At 44.5% G+C, this 12,414-nt stretch overlaps 1 protein-coding gene across 7 annotated transcripts in view; it reads right to left on the reverse strand.

The window, feature by feature from the left end:
• Window positions 1-12,414, reverse strand: part of ARHGEF28 (Rho guanine nucleotide exchange factor (GEF) 28) — a 325,034-nt gene that overhangs the window by 153,278 nt on the left and 159,342 nt on the right. For 5 of the 7 annotated variants that reach the window (XM_010853539.1, XM_010853541.1, XM_010853540.1 and 2 more), the window contains 2 exons: window positions 6,004-6,056; window positions 5,341-5,401 (listed from right to left, as the gene is read on the reverse strand). The exons of the other annotated variants lie outside the window; for them this stretch is intronic. In XM_010853539.1, the coding sequence (XP_010851841.1) occupies window positions 5,341-5,401; window positions 6,004-6,056 (114 nt within the window). The remainder of the gene's footprint in view (window positions 1-5,340; window positions 5,402-6,003; window positions 6,057-12,414) is intronic. 7 annotated transcript variants of the gene reach the window in all.

Raw genomic sequence — 12,414 nt, forward strand, 5'->3', positions numbered from 1 at the left:
TTGATCTCTGGTTCCTCTGCCTTTTCTAAAACCAGCTTGAACATCAGGAAGTTCACGGTTCACATATTGCTGAAGCCTGGCTTGGAGAATTTTGAGCATTACTTTACTAGCATGTGAGATGAGTGCAATTGTGCGGTAGTTTGAGCATTCTTTGGCATTGCCTTTCTTTGGGATTGGAATGAAAACTGATCTTTTCCAGTCCTGTGGCCACTGCTGAGTTTTCCAGATTTGCTGGCATATTGAGTGCAGCACTTTCACAGCATCATCTTTCAGGACTTGAAATAGCTCAACTGGAATTCCATCACCTCCACTAGCTTTTTCGTAGTGATGCTTTCCAAGGCCCACTTGACTTCACATTCCAGGATGTCTGGCTCTAGGTCAGTGATCACACCTCTGTGATTATCTGGGTCGTGAAGATCTTTTTTGTACAGTTCTTCTGTGTATTCTTGCCACCTCTTCTTAATATCTTCTGCTTCTGTTAGGTCCATACCATTTCTGTCCTTTATCAAGCCCATCTTTGCATGAAATGAAGATTTCATGCAAAAAACAGATGCACAGGGACAACACTAGTAGTACACATACCCAAATCTAGCAGCAGCTGCTTTGGGGGTGGCAGAACTATAGGAGTGATTTCTTGTTTTCTATTCTTTCTGAAACTTCAGCGTTTTCTACTGTGAGAAGTTATTACTTCTGTATACAAAAGACAGAGTTATTTCTTCTGAAAGGCTTATTTAGCACAATGTGTGTATTAGTCACTCAGTCATGTCCAATTCTTTGTAATCCCATGGACTGTAGCCCATCAGGCTCCATGGAATTCTCCAGTCAAGGATACTGAAGTGGGTAGCCATTCTCTTCTCTAGGGGATCTTTCCGACCCAGGGATCAAACCACCTAGATGTCCCACATTGCTGACAGATTCTTTACCGTCTGAGCCATCAGGAAAGCTCCATTTAGCACAATATCATGCTTAAAATCCCAAGCATTTGCATCAGGCTCCCATGGATGGAGGAGCCTGGTAGGTTGCAGTCCATGGGGTCACTAAGAGTAGGGCACAACTGAGCGACTTCACTTTCACTTTTCACTTTCATGCATTGGAGAAGGAAATGGCAACCCACTCCAGTGTTCTTGCCTGGAGAGTCCCAGGGATGGGGGAGCCTGATGGGCTGCCGTCTATGGGGTCGCATAGAGTTGGACACGACTGAAGCAACTTAGCAGCAGCAGCAGCACTCTCCACTTGCCAAACAGTAGATAAGGAGCTGCTTCACACCCAGAGCTTCAGGTACCAGGACTCCCCAGGCAGAAAGATGACACCGGTCAATTCCATCACCACGTCCCCTAGTGACCCTGCCTCCTATGACCTGCCCCTGTAGGGAAAGTTAAGCATGCTCACAGAGCTCTTGTCTTAACATGTCAGTCTTACCAAGCCTTCATTTTTTTCCATCCAAATGTTCATATAACCTACAGCTTTAGTAAACTTCAACAAATTATCTTTAGTCCAATGCAAACAGATTGAAGGCAGGAGGAGAAGGGGACAACAGAGGATGAGATGGTTGGATGGCATCACCAACTCGATGGACATGAGTTTGCGCAAGCTCTGGGAGTTGGTGATGGACAGGGAAGCCTGGCGTGCTGCAGTCCATGGGGTCGCAAATGGTCAGACGCAACGAACTGAATGTAAACAATAGCTGATAAATGACTGCAGGAAAATCAGTTTCAAATCTGGGCTGTCATATACAAGCTCACTCACACTGGAATATCACTTGCTGAGAGGGACGTGTCACCTCCCGGGGCTTCCATAATCCACCTAAGACACTGGCGTTCTTGCTTCACAGTACTCAGTCGTGAACTTAACTTTCAACCAGAAATCTTAGTTTCTTACCAGGCACATGTTTTTATTTTTTGATTCAACCTTTCAAAAGTAAAGTTTGCTTTTAAACTACAATAAACAACTAAGCAAGTCGTTTCCAGCTTTGCCAATCCAGAGCTGGTCTAACGCATCTTTGTTGGTAGCTGGGTTTCCAACAAGCAGCGGACATTCACCCTCCCCACTGTACTTCCCAAGGAGGGCCATGCTTCCTGCTCCACGTTCACATCCCGTCTCCTTGCATAACACTCACAGCGGCCCACTGTTAAGCTTCGATTTCTTAATCACATTTAGCCCTGTATCCTCAAGCCAAACAGACCCCTTCTTCCTTTTTAATTTCCATATGGACCCATTTCATCTACCTTCTCTCTTTCTTTTGCTCCAAATGCTTTGCCCTCTACTGCATCCCACCTGCCCAGAGTGTGAAGGCGCCATACGCCAAAGAGTCCTACTCTTCACGACGGCAGCATAACAGTCAGACCCCGGCCCTCAACTCACACTCTTCCCTCTGAGCAAAAGGTCAAGACTGCACAATATCCACAGAGAGTGGGGCCTTCACTTCTGGACTCACCATAAATGTAACGTCAGTATCATGACTCACTGCTGACGCACCTCAGAGGCACTGGCTTGGATGGGGTTACCACCTACTACCCACCGGAGACATTATTCCTCCCATGAGCAGTCATCTTCAGTGTATAAACTAACGTCGAGGTGGTTGTCCATGCTCTGATGCACCAACAACAGTACAGAGGAAACCTCCTCTGGATCTTCCCTGTCCAGTGCAAGAGCTGTAGTTCCGAGGCAGTTCCTCAGTCACACTGCTCACACATCACACGCTATGACTGACATACATGGCCACTGGCTGGATCTGAACAGTGCAAATACAGAACGCGTCCATCGTCACAGAAATTTCCACCGGAACAGCACTGACATCATTGACGAGATCACACTAAACTCACGTCACACTGCTTTGAATACTACAAGGCAGCCAAGAAATGCACCTCAACCCCACAGCAATCCCCACCGCCTCAGAGAATAAGCACAAGATCAGCTTCACATACGAAGTAAAGCAGTTTGGAAGCGGCCCCAGGAAAAAGCCGTTTCTGGTTCCAGACAGCAGCTTACCACCTGACTCTTGCTCACTGCTTGCTGCCCTCTTCTGTCTCAAAGGTTCTTTTACTTTTTTTTTTTTACTTTTTTTAAATTTTATATTGAAGTATAGATGATTAACAGTGTTGTGATAGTTTCCGGTGGACAGCAGAGTGACTCAGCCAAACATATACACGTATCCATTCTTCCCCAAACTCCCCTCCCATCCAGGCTGCCACATAACATTGAGCAGAGTTCTCCTGTGCTATACGCTAGGTCCTTGTTCGTTACCCATTTTAAATAGAGTGGTGTGTTCATGTTGATCTCCAACTCCCTAACTACCCCTTCTTCCCAACCTTCCCCGCCTCCCACCCCTGCAGTAACCGTAAGTTCATTCTCTAAGTCTGTGAGTCTGTTCAGAAGGTTCTTTTAAAAGGTATTACATTCTTCACATAAGGTAATTTTTTTAACCCACCAAGTTTCGATGAACAACAAAGCAAGAGACAATCTGCACAATGGACAACCACTCACAGACCTCCTCGTAAATGACCGAGATTAAAGGCATACAGGCTCATCGCTCTCAAACTCGTCATCACACCCCTCCTCAGACACAATGATGCTACTGACAAAAACTTCCATTCGATCAGGTTACTAGTTTCCGTAACATGCATCTTCTTACCCAGTACGGATACCCATTTGAGAAGAGAGTGAATGTTTAGAGCCTAAAATTAAAATAATTCTGCTACTCAATCCTTTTACCAGCCAACATTCCTCCCCCCACCAGCAATTTGTCTTGGTAAACATTCTTCAAAGCGAACATTCCTGGAAGCATGATGCAATCTGGAGAGGAGACATCCTGCACGCATGAGCAGCGGCCGGACCCTGGGCTTCGGTGGCCCACGACAGTCATCTACGTGGACATGCCTGTTTTCCCTTCTCCTTCCTCTCCCTCTCTTCGGGAAGTAAAGTACTCCTCTTATCCTCTTACCCTACGTAGCTTCCCAGGCGGCACTAGGGGTAAAGAACCCGCATGCCAATGCAGTAGACACAAGAGACACGGGTTCGATCCCTGGGTTGGGAAGATGCCCTGGAGGAGGGCATGGCAACTCACTCCAGTATTCTTGCCGAGAGAAACCCCATGAACAGAGGAGCCAGGCGGGCTACCATCCACAGGGTGACAAAGAGTCAGACACGACGGAAACAGCTTAGCACACGCACACCTTACATAGCATAAACAGTAAAGAGCGCACAGCACCGGGGATGGTCTAGTTTCTATCCAAATTCCAGTGGCACCTCACGCAAGGAGATCCAGAAACCACCTCTGCCTGTGGCACAGCCAAGTGGCATGCGGGGTGCTTCCCCCTTGCCCTGCTTTATTCCCCTGATTTCCTAATTGCTCTGCTCTGTGCCTGCCAGGCGAGAAAACACTGCCCAGGGAGCCCTCTGCACCCTCCACTCGGCACACCCACCCACCTCGGTTCTCACCCAGGGAGGTGTCCTGCTTTCCCCGATCCCCACCCCGCTGCAGCTCCCAAGGCTGCTCTGCCCCGGCACTCTCCAGGCGTCCGAGCAGTCTGAGCCTAAAGAAATTGACTGAGAAACTTCTCGATCCTCTGCTTCCCACTTCTCAGGTGCCCAAATGAGGCATCAGCTGACGGCCCCGCCTGTGCATATCCTCAAACCCCCAACAGCTTCATCAGGCTCTGACTCAAAAGGTAAGAATGGAGCCCTGATGAGCCCTGAACAATCAGCAAAGGCTCGAGGAAGAGATGTGGGGAGATATCCCTCGCAGAGTGCTGAGTTATGATGCCTGTGAGCGGATGGGAATTCCCAGGGCCACAGGAAGAAATACCTTCCTCTTGCCAAGAGAATGTCTGCTTCCTTTGAAATGACACCCACGTCAGATCCATGCCCCAGGGTCAGCATCTGGTCTTTTTCTGAGGCCGGGGAAAAGATCCCCCAGACTCAGTTCCAAGGGGTCCTCACCAGGTATCAAAGGGGGACAGAGGTAAACGTGGGAATTCTGAGGCCCGGTGGATGAAGCTATGAGTCTCGAGTCCTCCATTTACTCTCCACAGTGGCCCCGGTCATATCACCTACACACAGAAGCTAGTAGTGCCTGGCTCATAGGGATAACAGGTAACATATGACCAGCTCCAAGCCAGCACGTGCTCAGAGTAAAACCGTCCAGGAAAAGCTTGGATTCCTTCCTTTGTTTTGATTTGTTTTTTAGATTGTAAATGGAGATTCAAATGCATTTCAAGAAACAGACGTGGCTCCCAGGAAGGAATATTTTATTTCTAAATAGATTTTCTTCTTGTCCCCTGCATACCTGTGTTTGTGATACCCCTACATGAATGCCAGAGGAAGCCATATGTTGGAACATACCCAAATCTAGCCTCTCCTGGTCCTCATGTTCATTCAGTGGAACCACCGGGCTTTTCACACGCTGAAAAAGATGAAGTCAGGTCGGTTTTTTACAAGTTACTTACTTGCTAACACTAATGTTTATTTTTGTAAATGAAAAAGCAAGCTAAGAAAACATTAGGAAAGACATGTTATACATGTCACCATATGTAAACAGAAAAAACAAGTCTTAGTATTTGTACTAAGTTAGTATTAAGTACTAACAAGTACTTAGTATTAAGAGCCAGAAGTAAGCAAAGGATCTGTACCAAGCTGAAGCATGCCTAAAAGCCATCCATAGACTATATTATATTCAGGGAATATCTCCCAGGTTCATTTCTGAAGACGCATTGTTGGGAAACATCTATAGATACCATCTTCAGGTACAAAGTTTTAGAAAATGTATTCAAGTATCTTGCATAGACAAGACACATATACAACCCAGAAAGACCGCCAGGTGTAGTCATCAAGGGTAGAGATCGAAAATTCGATAGAGGTAATAATTCAAGTTATTCGCAACATGTCTCGGGACATATCCCTGAGTTTTTCTTGCTTTGGGTTTTTCCTGTGTGTATTAGCACCAGATCTTCACTTCCACTTCAACTCAGAGAAGAACAAAGAGGAAAACAGGCAGAGAACCATTACCTTTACACCCTCCTTCCCGGGTGGTGATCTGCTGCACCCCGAATTCTTAATCTCTGCAAAAAGAATAATTCTCATCAGAATCCACTGATAGGAACATGCTTTAAATTTAAAAAAAAAAAAAAGGGAAGAAGAAGAAAAAAGGCGGAGGGAAGAGAAACTAGATGACAAATATAAATGATTTGCTCAGAGCTGTCTGTGTGGAACTCGGTTCTAGATTTGGCTCTTAAAACACTCCGCAGAGCGGCATATGACTGACAGCCCACGCTCTGCTATTATCTTGGTGTGGACCAAGATGTAAACAAGCCAGCCCAGGAGCTCTCACAGGAAATCCTGAGGAAGACGATGACCATTAAACAAACAAACCCCCCAACCCAGAAGGAAGGCCGCGTGCTGACCGAAGCTTCTCCATACAGCACCTGTTCTAAGGATGTGACTCGTACCCACCTGAGGAAACCCCGCACTTCTCTTTGCTCCAGTACCACTGACTTCACGTTTCAAAAGAGCCTAGCTCGTTCTAGACGAGGTTCAGCCTTTCCTTGCCCATGGTTTAGAGTCAAGAACAGCCTTAAACATCAGCCCAGCCCTTGGGCTGGGACCTCAGACAGTGCCCGGCTCCACCTCACCAGCCCCAGGCACCCGGGGGGCCCACGCTCTGCATAAAGGGTTTCCCAGAAGCATCAGTGCTCATGATGTTCCGGGATGAACAGGAAGGCCCACTTAAGGTGTATTTTTCTCTGTCTTGACTGATTGGTTCTCTTCCCAAATACTCAGTTGCCCATAAACAAGAGCCACTGTGGTTGAAGCAAGCACCGAGAGCAGGTTTGGGCCTGAGAACAGAAGAGACGGCACTGCTAACAAGGGCGGTGGGATGGAGATCTTCAACCAGGATTTGTGTTCGCATAATAACACCTTGGGCCCAGGCCCTCCTCTGCTTCTCTGCCCCCCGGGCTCTGCAGGATGCCAGTTCTGGGGAGCCCCTAGTTTTCCCGGCAGGTGCATTAACTAGGCATTCCCTCCTCTACTGCCACTCCTGTTACTGTTAGGCACAGAGGTCTCACACCTCTGAGTAGATTCATTCAGGCTCTTCTTCCTGCCTAGCAACAAGGCTGGTTCTCTCTTTCCACATTTCTGCTTAGAAAAAGTCTAAGGTCTTCATTAGGATGGAGCAGAGAAGTCAACAAACACAAAGTCATTATGTGTTTTTTTAAATCTGCATAACAATAACTTTGAACCTGCTTTACATTAAGCAAGTTCAAAAGATATTTGCGTTCCACCACAGTATATTGGGGTTTCCCCAGTATCTCAGCTGGTAAAGAAGCTGCCTGCAATGCAGGAGACCTGGGTTCGATTCCTAGGTTGAGAAGATCCCCTGGAGAAGAGAAAGGCTACCAACTCCAGTATTCTGGCCTGGAGAATTTCATGGACTGTATAGTCCATGGGGTCACAAAGAGTCGGACACAACTGAGCAACTTTCACTTTCACTTTTCAGCGTATATTGGGGCTTCCCTGGAAGTTCAGCTGGTAAAGAATTTGCCTGCAATGCAGGAGACCCTGGTTTGATTCCTGTATCAGGAAGATTCCCTGGAGAAGGGATAGGCTACCTACACCAGTATTCTTGGGCTTCCCTGGTGGCTCAGATGGTAAAGAATCCACCTGCAGTGCAGGAGACCTGGGTTTGATCCCTGGGTTGGGAAGATGCCCTGAAGGAGGGCATGGAAACCCACTTCAGTATTCTTGACTGGAGAATCCCCATGGATAGAGGAGCCTGGTGGGCTACAGTCTATGGGATTACAAAGAGTCAGACACAACTGAGCGACCAGCACACACACACACACAGAATATATTGCTCTTGAACTCATACTGTATATTAGCCTCTGTGATGAAAAATGAAAAGGACAATAGCTTCAATTTCATGTAGTCATGACCACTGACCTCAACAGGGAGTAAGGACAAGACAGTAACTGATGCCCAGCCTTTTGTCGTCCAGCTTTTGGTGTCCAGCATCCCAGCCCACCTTTACATGGACATCCCAAGTAAGGCCTCCAGGTGGCAGCAGAGTACCATCTGCAGATCAACAGGGCCGCTGATGGAAATGTCAAAATGAGACAACTTCACCCTTCAAAAGCCTGCTGTTTAAGCACCAAAGTCCAAAACACTGTGTTAGGAGAAAGTTTCCGTCCTACTGCACAGATGCAGAAAACTGATGTGAAGCTCCTACTATAGTGTTTACCATATGAGAGCACAGCAAGTCTTCTGTTGTGAAATATATATAGTCAAACTAAAAATTCAGTGACCCACCAACATGTTAAAAATAGAAAAAAAAAAAAAAAAGAAGAGAAACTAGAACTAAAGTTTCAACAGACACATCTGCACTGACAGCAAGAGAGCCACAGACATTTTTATTGCCCATCACTGGATATTACTTTAGAGCCATTTTAGACCACATACTCTTAAATGATATGAATTCTGCATCTCGAAAGAATTCTGCACCCATAGCGCTGATTCAGAAGAAGAATACACATTTTTTTCAGGGTTGCTGATGAAGAAATCTCTATGTCAGGTAATCTACCTGCAGCAACAAAGGGTGTGTTCACCTGGTAATCTGTTCAGAGTCCACCCCTGTGGGGTGTTTGGATTCCATCTCCCTGCCCCTCTCAAAAGGCTAATCTTCATATACAGCCAGCCTACATTTTCCTTCCAGTCTAAACCAATTCTGTTCAATATTCAAGCAAATAGTGCAAACTATGTTAAAACAGATGTCTTCATAGAATGTGTACTTTATCATTTTAAGAACTTTCAAAGCTATAAAGCCTTTATCTCAAAATCATTAAAAATACTTGTGACAATAATGTATCTTTAATCTAGAATGATACAGAACTACATCTTAGAGATTTTAAAGAATTTGGCACTCCTTCCACTGGAGTTTAATTGCTCCAGCAGAGTTTCTGCTAAATGCCTAGGATCCTTTTACACTCAGCCATTGCACCACCAATTGCAGAGGGCAATCAAACTACTCATTGCTATAGCAACCTTCAGCGGATAATGGTATCAGTAAACCCAAGCTATTCTGTTTTAAAGGCCTATTAACCCTGGTGGCTCAGACAGTAAAGCGTCTGTTTACAATGCGAGAGACCCAGGTTCAATCCCTGGGTTGGGAAGATCCCCTGGAGAAGGAAATGGCAATCCACTCTAGTACGATTGCCTGGAAAATCCCATGGACAGAGGAGTCTGGTAGGCTACAGTCCATGGGGTCGCAAAGAGTCGGATACGACTGAGCGACTTCACTTACTTACTGAATCTTGCCTTCAAGGCCCACCCAGAAGTAAAGATCACCCCCTCCTAAATCAGACTTACCAAACATCATAAACATGTTCTTTATTGCCAAACTATAATAGAACAAGAAGTAATCTCTAATATTCATGTTCACCAGGGACACTGCACCAGCAAACAGGGTTTTCAACACAGGATGGAGTAGCTGTAAGATTAATATCAATGTCTTGTTAAGAAACAGATTAGCCTAACAGATCTCAATTCTGTGCACAAACCATACTGTCTCCTTTTGAGAAATGGGACCACAGAGGTTAGACTTAAGCAATGAGAAAGCTACATCAAAAATACGGGCTGCTCAGTATTCTTCAACTACAATTTGCTGTGCCGGCTGACCCCTACCCCAGGAAGAAGCAAAAAGAACCTGGATCAGAGGCAGCCAGACAACTACTGCAGCTTCCCTCCTACCTCAGGCTCAACTCTCTACAATCAAGTCCCCAGCTGGGTTAGACATGAAGGGCGGCACCAAAAGCACAAAGGAAAAAAGAGTCATGCTCTCAGCTTGCTCTCCTGCCCCACCAATGCCCAAAAAAGGTCTCACAGGGTAGTTCACAGTCTTGGAATGAATCCTCTTCTCCCAAAAGACTACAGGCACTGGGAAGGTTGGGTCCAATCAATTTAAGTCCATCACTTGCATCTCCAGGACCAAGCAGGGTGCCTTCCATACTACAGGTGCTGAACAAATGCTTCTTTCCTTGATTAGGATCCAATGGCCCAAAGTAACTGATGAGATAGAGTAGATCATTAGAGACAAGGGAAAGTTGGTCACTTTTTAAAATTACTAATCCAAACACTTTCAATACAAGCATTATTTCGTCACAACTTCTGAACTGCCAGGTTGATGAGACAGATAATGCCTTTCCCCTGGCTTCCCCCAACTCCTCCAGCTCCGCAAGGCCCAAGCCACCCTTTCCTCTCCAGTTACACACTGGAGTTTCACTAATAACTTCACTTCCATGAATCACCTTAATGTTTTATCCATGTGTGCATGTCTGATTCACAACTACTAGAGAATTACAATGACAACAGGAAAAAATTTGAAAATATCTGTGACGTCTACCACTCTCAGTTCAGAGGTAATCATAACTCTGATCTTTTGTTTCAGTATCTCCATTATACCTTTTTCACTGAAGGAATTATAACTTTTTTTTCTTATTAGGAATACTAGCAAGAACTATCATTTGGCCTTCCCAGTATAAATGTAGACTAGAAGAAACAATGAGAGACTTATCCACAGCAATGTCAGCATGAGCCCTGTTGGTCCATGCGCTCCAACAGTCCTGCCAGTGCACCAAGCTCAACCTCAACCAGGTTCCCACTGTGGCCCAGGACAAGCAGTCAGGGAGAGGGCGTCAGGAGAGAAGACCTCAAACAACTCTGAAACATCATCTTTTATGATATAATTTTTCTCTTTCTACTCTGCATTCTTTCAGAAAGAAATTAAAACACCTTTTTTTTAAAAAAAAATACATACTGGGTTTTTTAATTTAAATGATTCATAACACTTTTTTGAGCCACAAAAGTAATTAAGAAAACTTGAAAGGGACTAAGAAAAACAATCTCTAAAACCACCACTAATGGCTTAGTATAGTCTCTTCACACATACACATATATATTTGTAACTGTATATTTGTATTTGTGTGTGTATATATGTGTGCGTGTGTGTGTGTATATATATGTGTGTGTGTGTGTGTGTGTATGTAACAGCTTTAAGGTATAATTCAATACCATACTACTCATCCATTTAAAGTATACAATTCAATGATTTTTAACATACTCAGAGTTGTGCAATCCTCACCACGACCAGTTTTAGAACATTTTCATCACCCCAACAAGAAACACCATATCCATTAACTCTCGCTACTCATTTCTCCCCAACCACCACCACTTCCGCCCGAGCCCTCAGTAACCACTAACTACTTTCTGTCTTAATGGATGTCATTTTGGATATTTCACATAATGGAATCGTACAATAGATGGTCTTTTGTAACTGGCTTCTTTCACCAAGCATGTTGTCAAGGTCCATTTAGGCCACAATGCGTCAGGACCTCATCCCTTTTACCACCAAATATCATCTATCTCCATTGTATAGATAGATCACATTTTTGTGTCTCCATTTCTCAGCTGAGGGACTTTTTGGATTGTTTCCACTTTTTTGGCAGTTATCAACAATGCCACTTTGAACATTTGTGTACAAGTTTAAGTAGATCTATGTTTTCATTTCTCTTGAGCATATATCTAGGAGTGTCATCACTGGGTCATATGACAGCTCAATGTTTAATATTTTTTATTATACATATATATATATATTTTTACATCTCCAGTGTGTACTCTCTCCCACCCCCAGCCCCATAAAATCTCAATCAGTCAAAAATTAAGTCATGAGGTTAAAAAAAAAAAAAAAAGGTATCCTCAGCCCCCAAATTTGGTTGCAACTATCAACTAAGCGGAAGCTCTAAGTCATTGTATTTCAAATTGAGGTTAGGACATAATTTTCTTGATTTACTCAACTGCTTGAATAACATGAGGCAAAGTCATCTTTCAACAACATAAACAGGATTCAATTTTCTCTTAGGAATACTGTCATGTCCCTAAGATTTCACACTTGGATTATATTTCAATTCAGAAAAAATAAATAAATAAAAACTCCTTAATTATACCTTCAACTTGAGCTTATTTCAACCATATCAGACTCCTCAGTTAATATGCTTAGTAAATGCTTGTCCTTCCCTGACTCCTGCTAATCTGACCTAGCTAGAGCAGAATGAGGCAAAATTGGCTGTACTCAGATGAGTTCTGAGAAATCCAAGATTCTTTCCAGCTCAAATTAGGATTCTTTAATTCTATGATGAACTGGGAGAGGTAAGATGGAGAATTTTTATGTGTCTGAGAAAATACTGAAAGTGAAAGTGAAGTCTCTCAGTCGTGTCTGACTCTTTGCAACCCTATGGACTGTAGCCTACCAGGCTCCTCCATCCATGGGATTTTCCAGGTAAGAATACTGGAGTGGGTTGCCATTTCCTTCTCCAGGGGATCTTCCCAACCCAGGGATCAAACCCAGGTCTCCTGCATTCCAGATAGATT

The sequence above is a fragment of the Bison bison genome, unplaced genomic scaffold (genome assembly GCF_000754665.1).
Source record: "Bison bison bison isolate TAMUID 2011002044 unplaced genomic scaffold, Bison_UMD1.0 scf7180017864329, whole genome shotgun sequence".
Classification (NCBI taxonomy): Eukaryota; Metazoa; Chordata; class Mammalia; order Artiodactyla; family Bovidae; genus Bison; species Bison bison.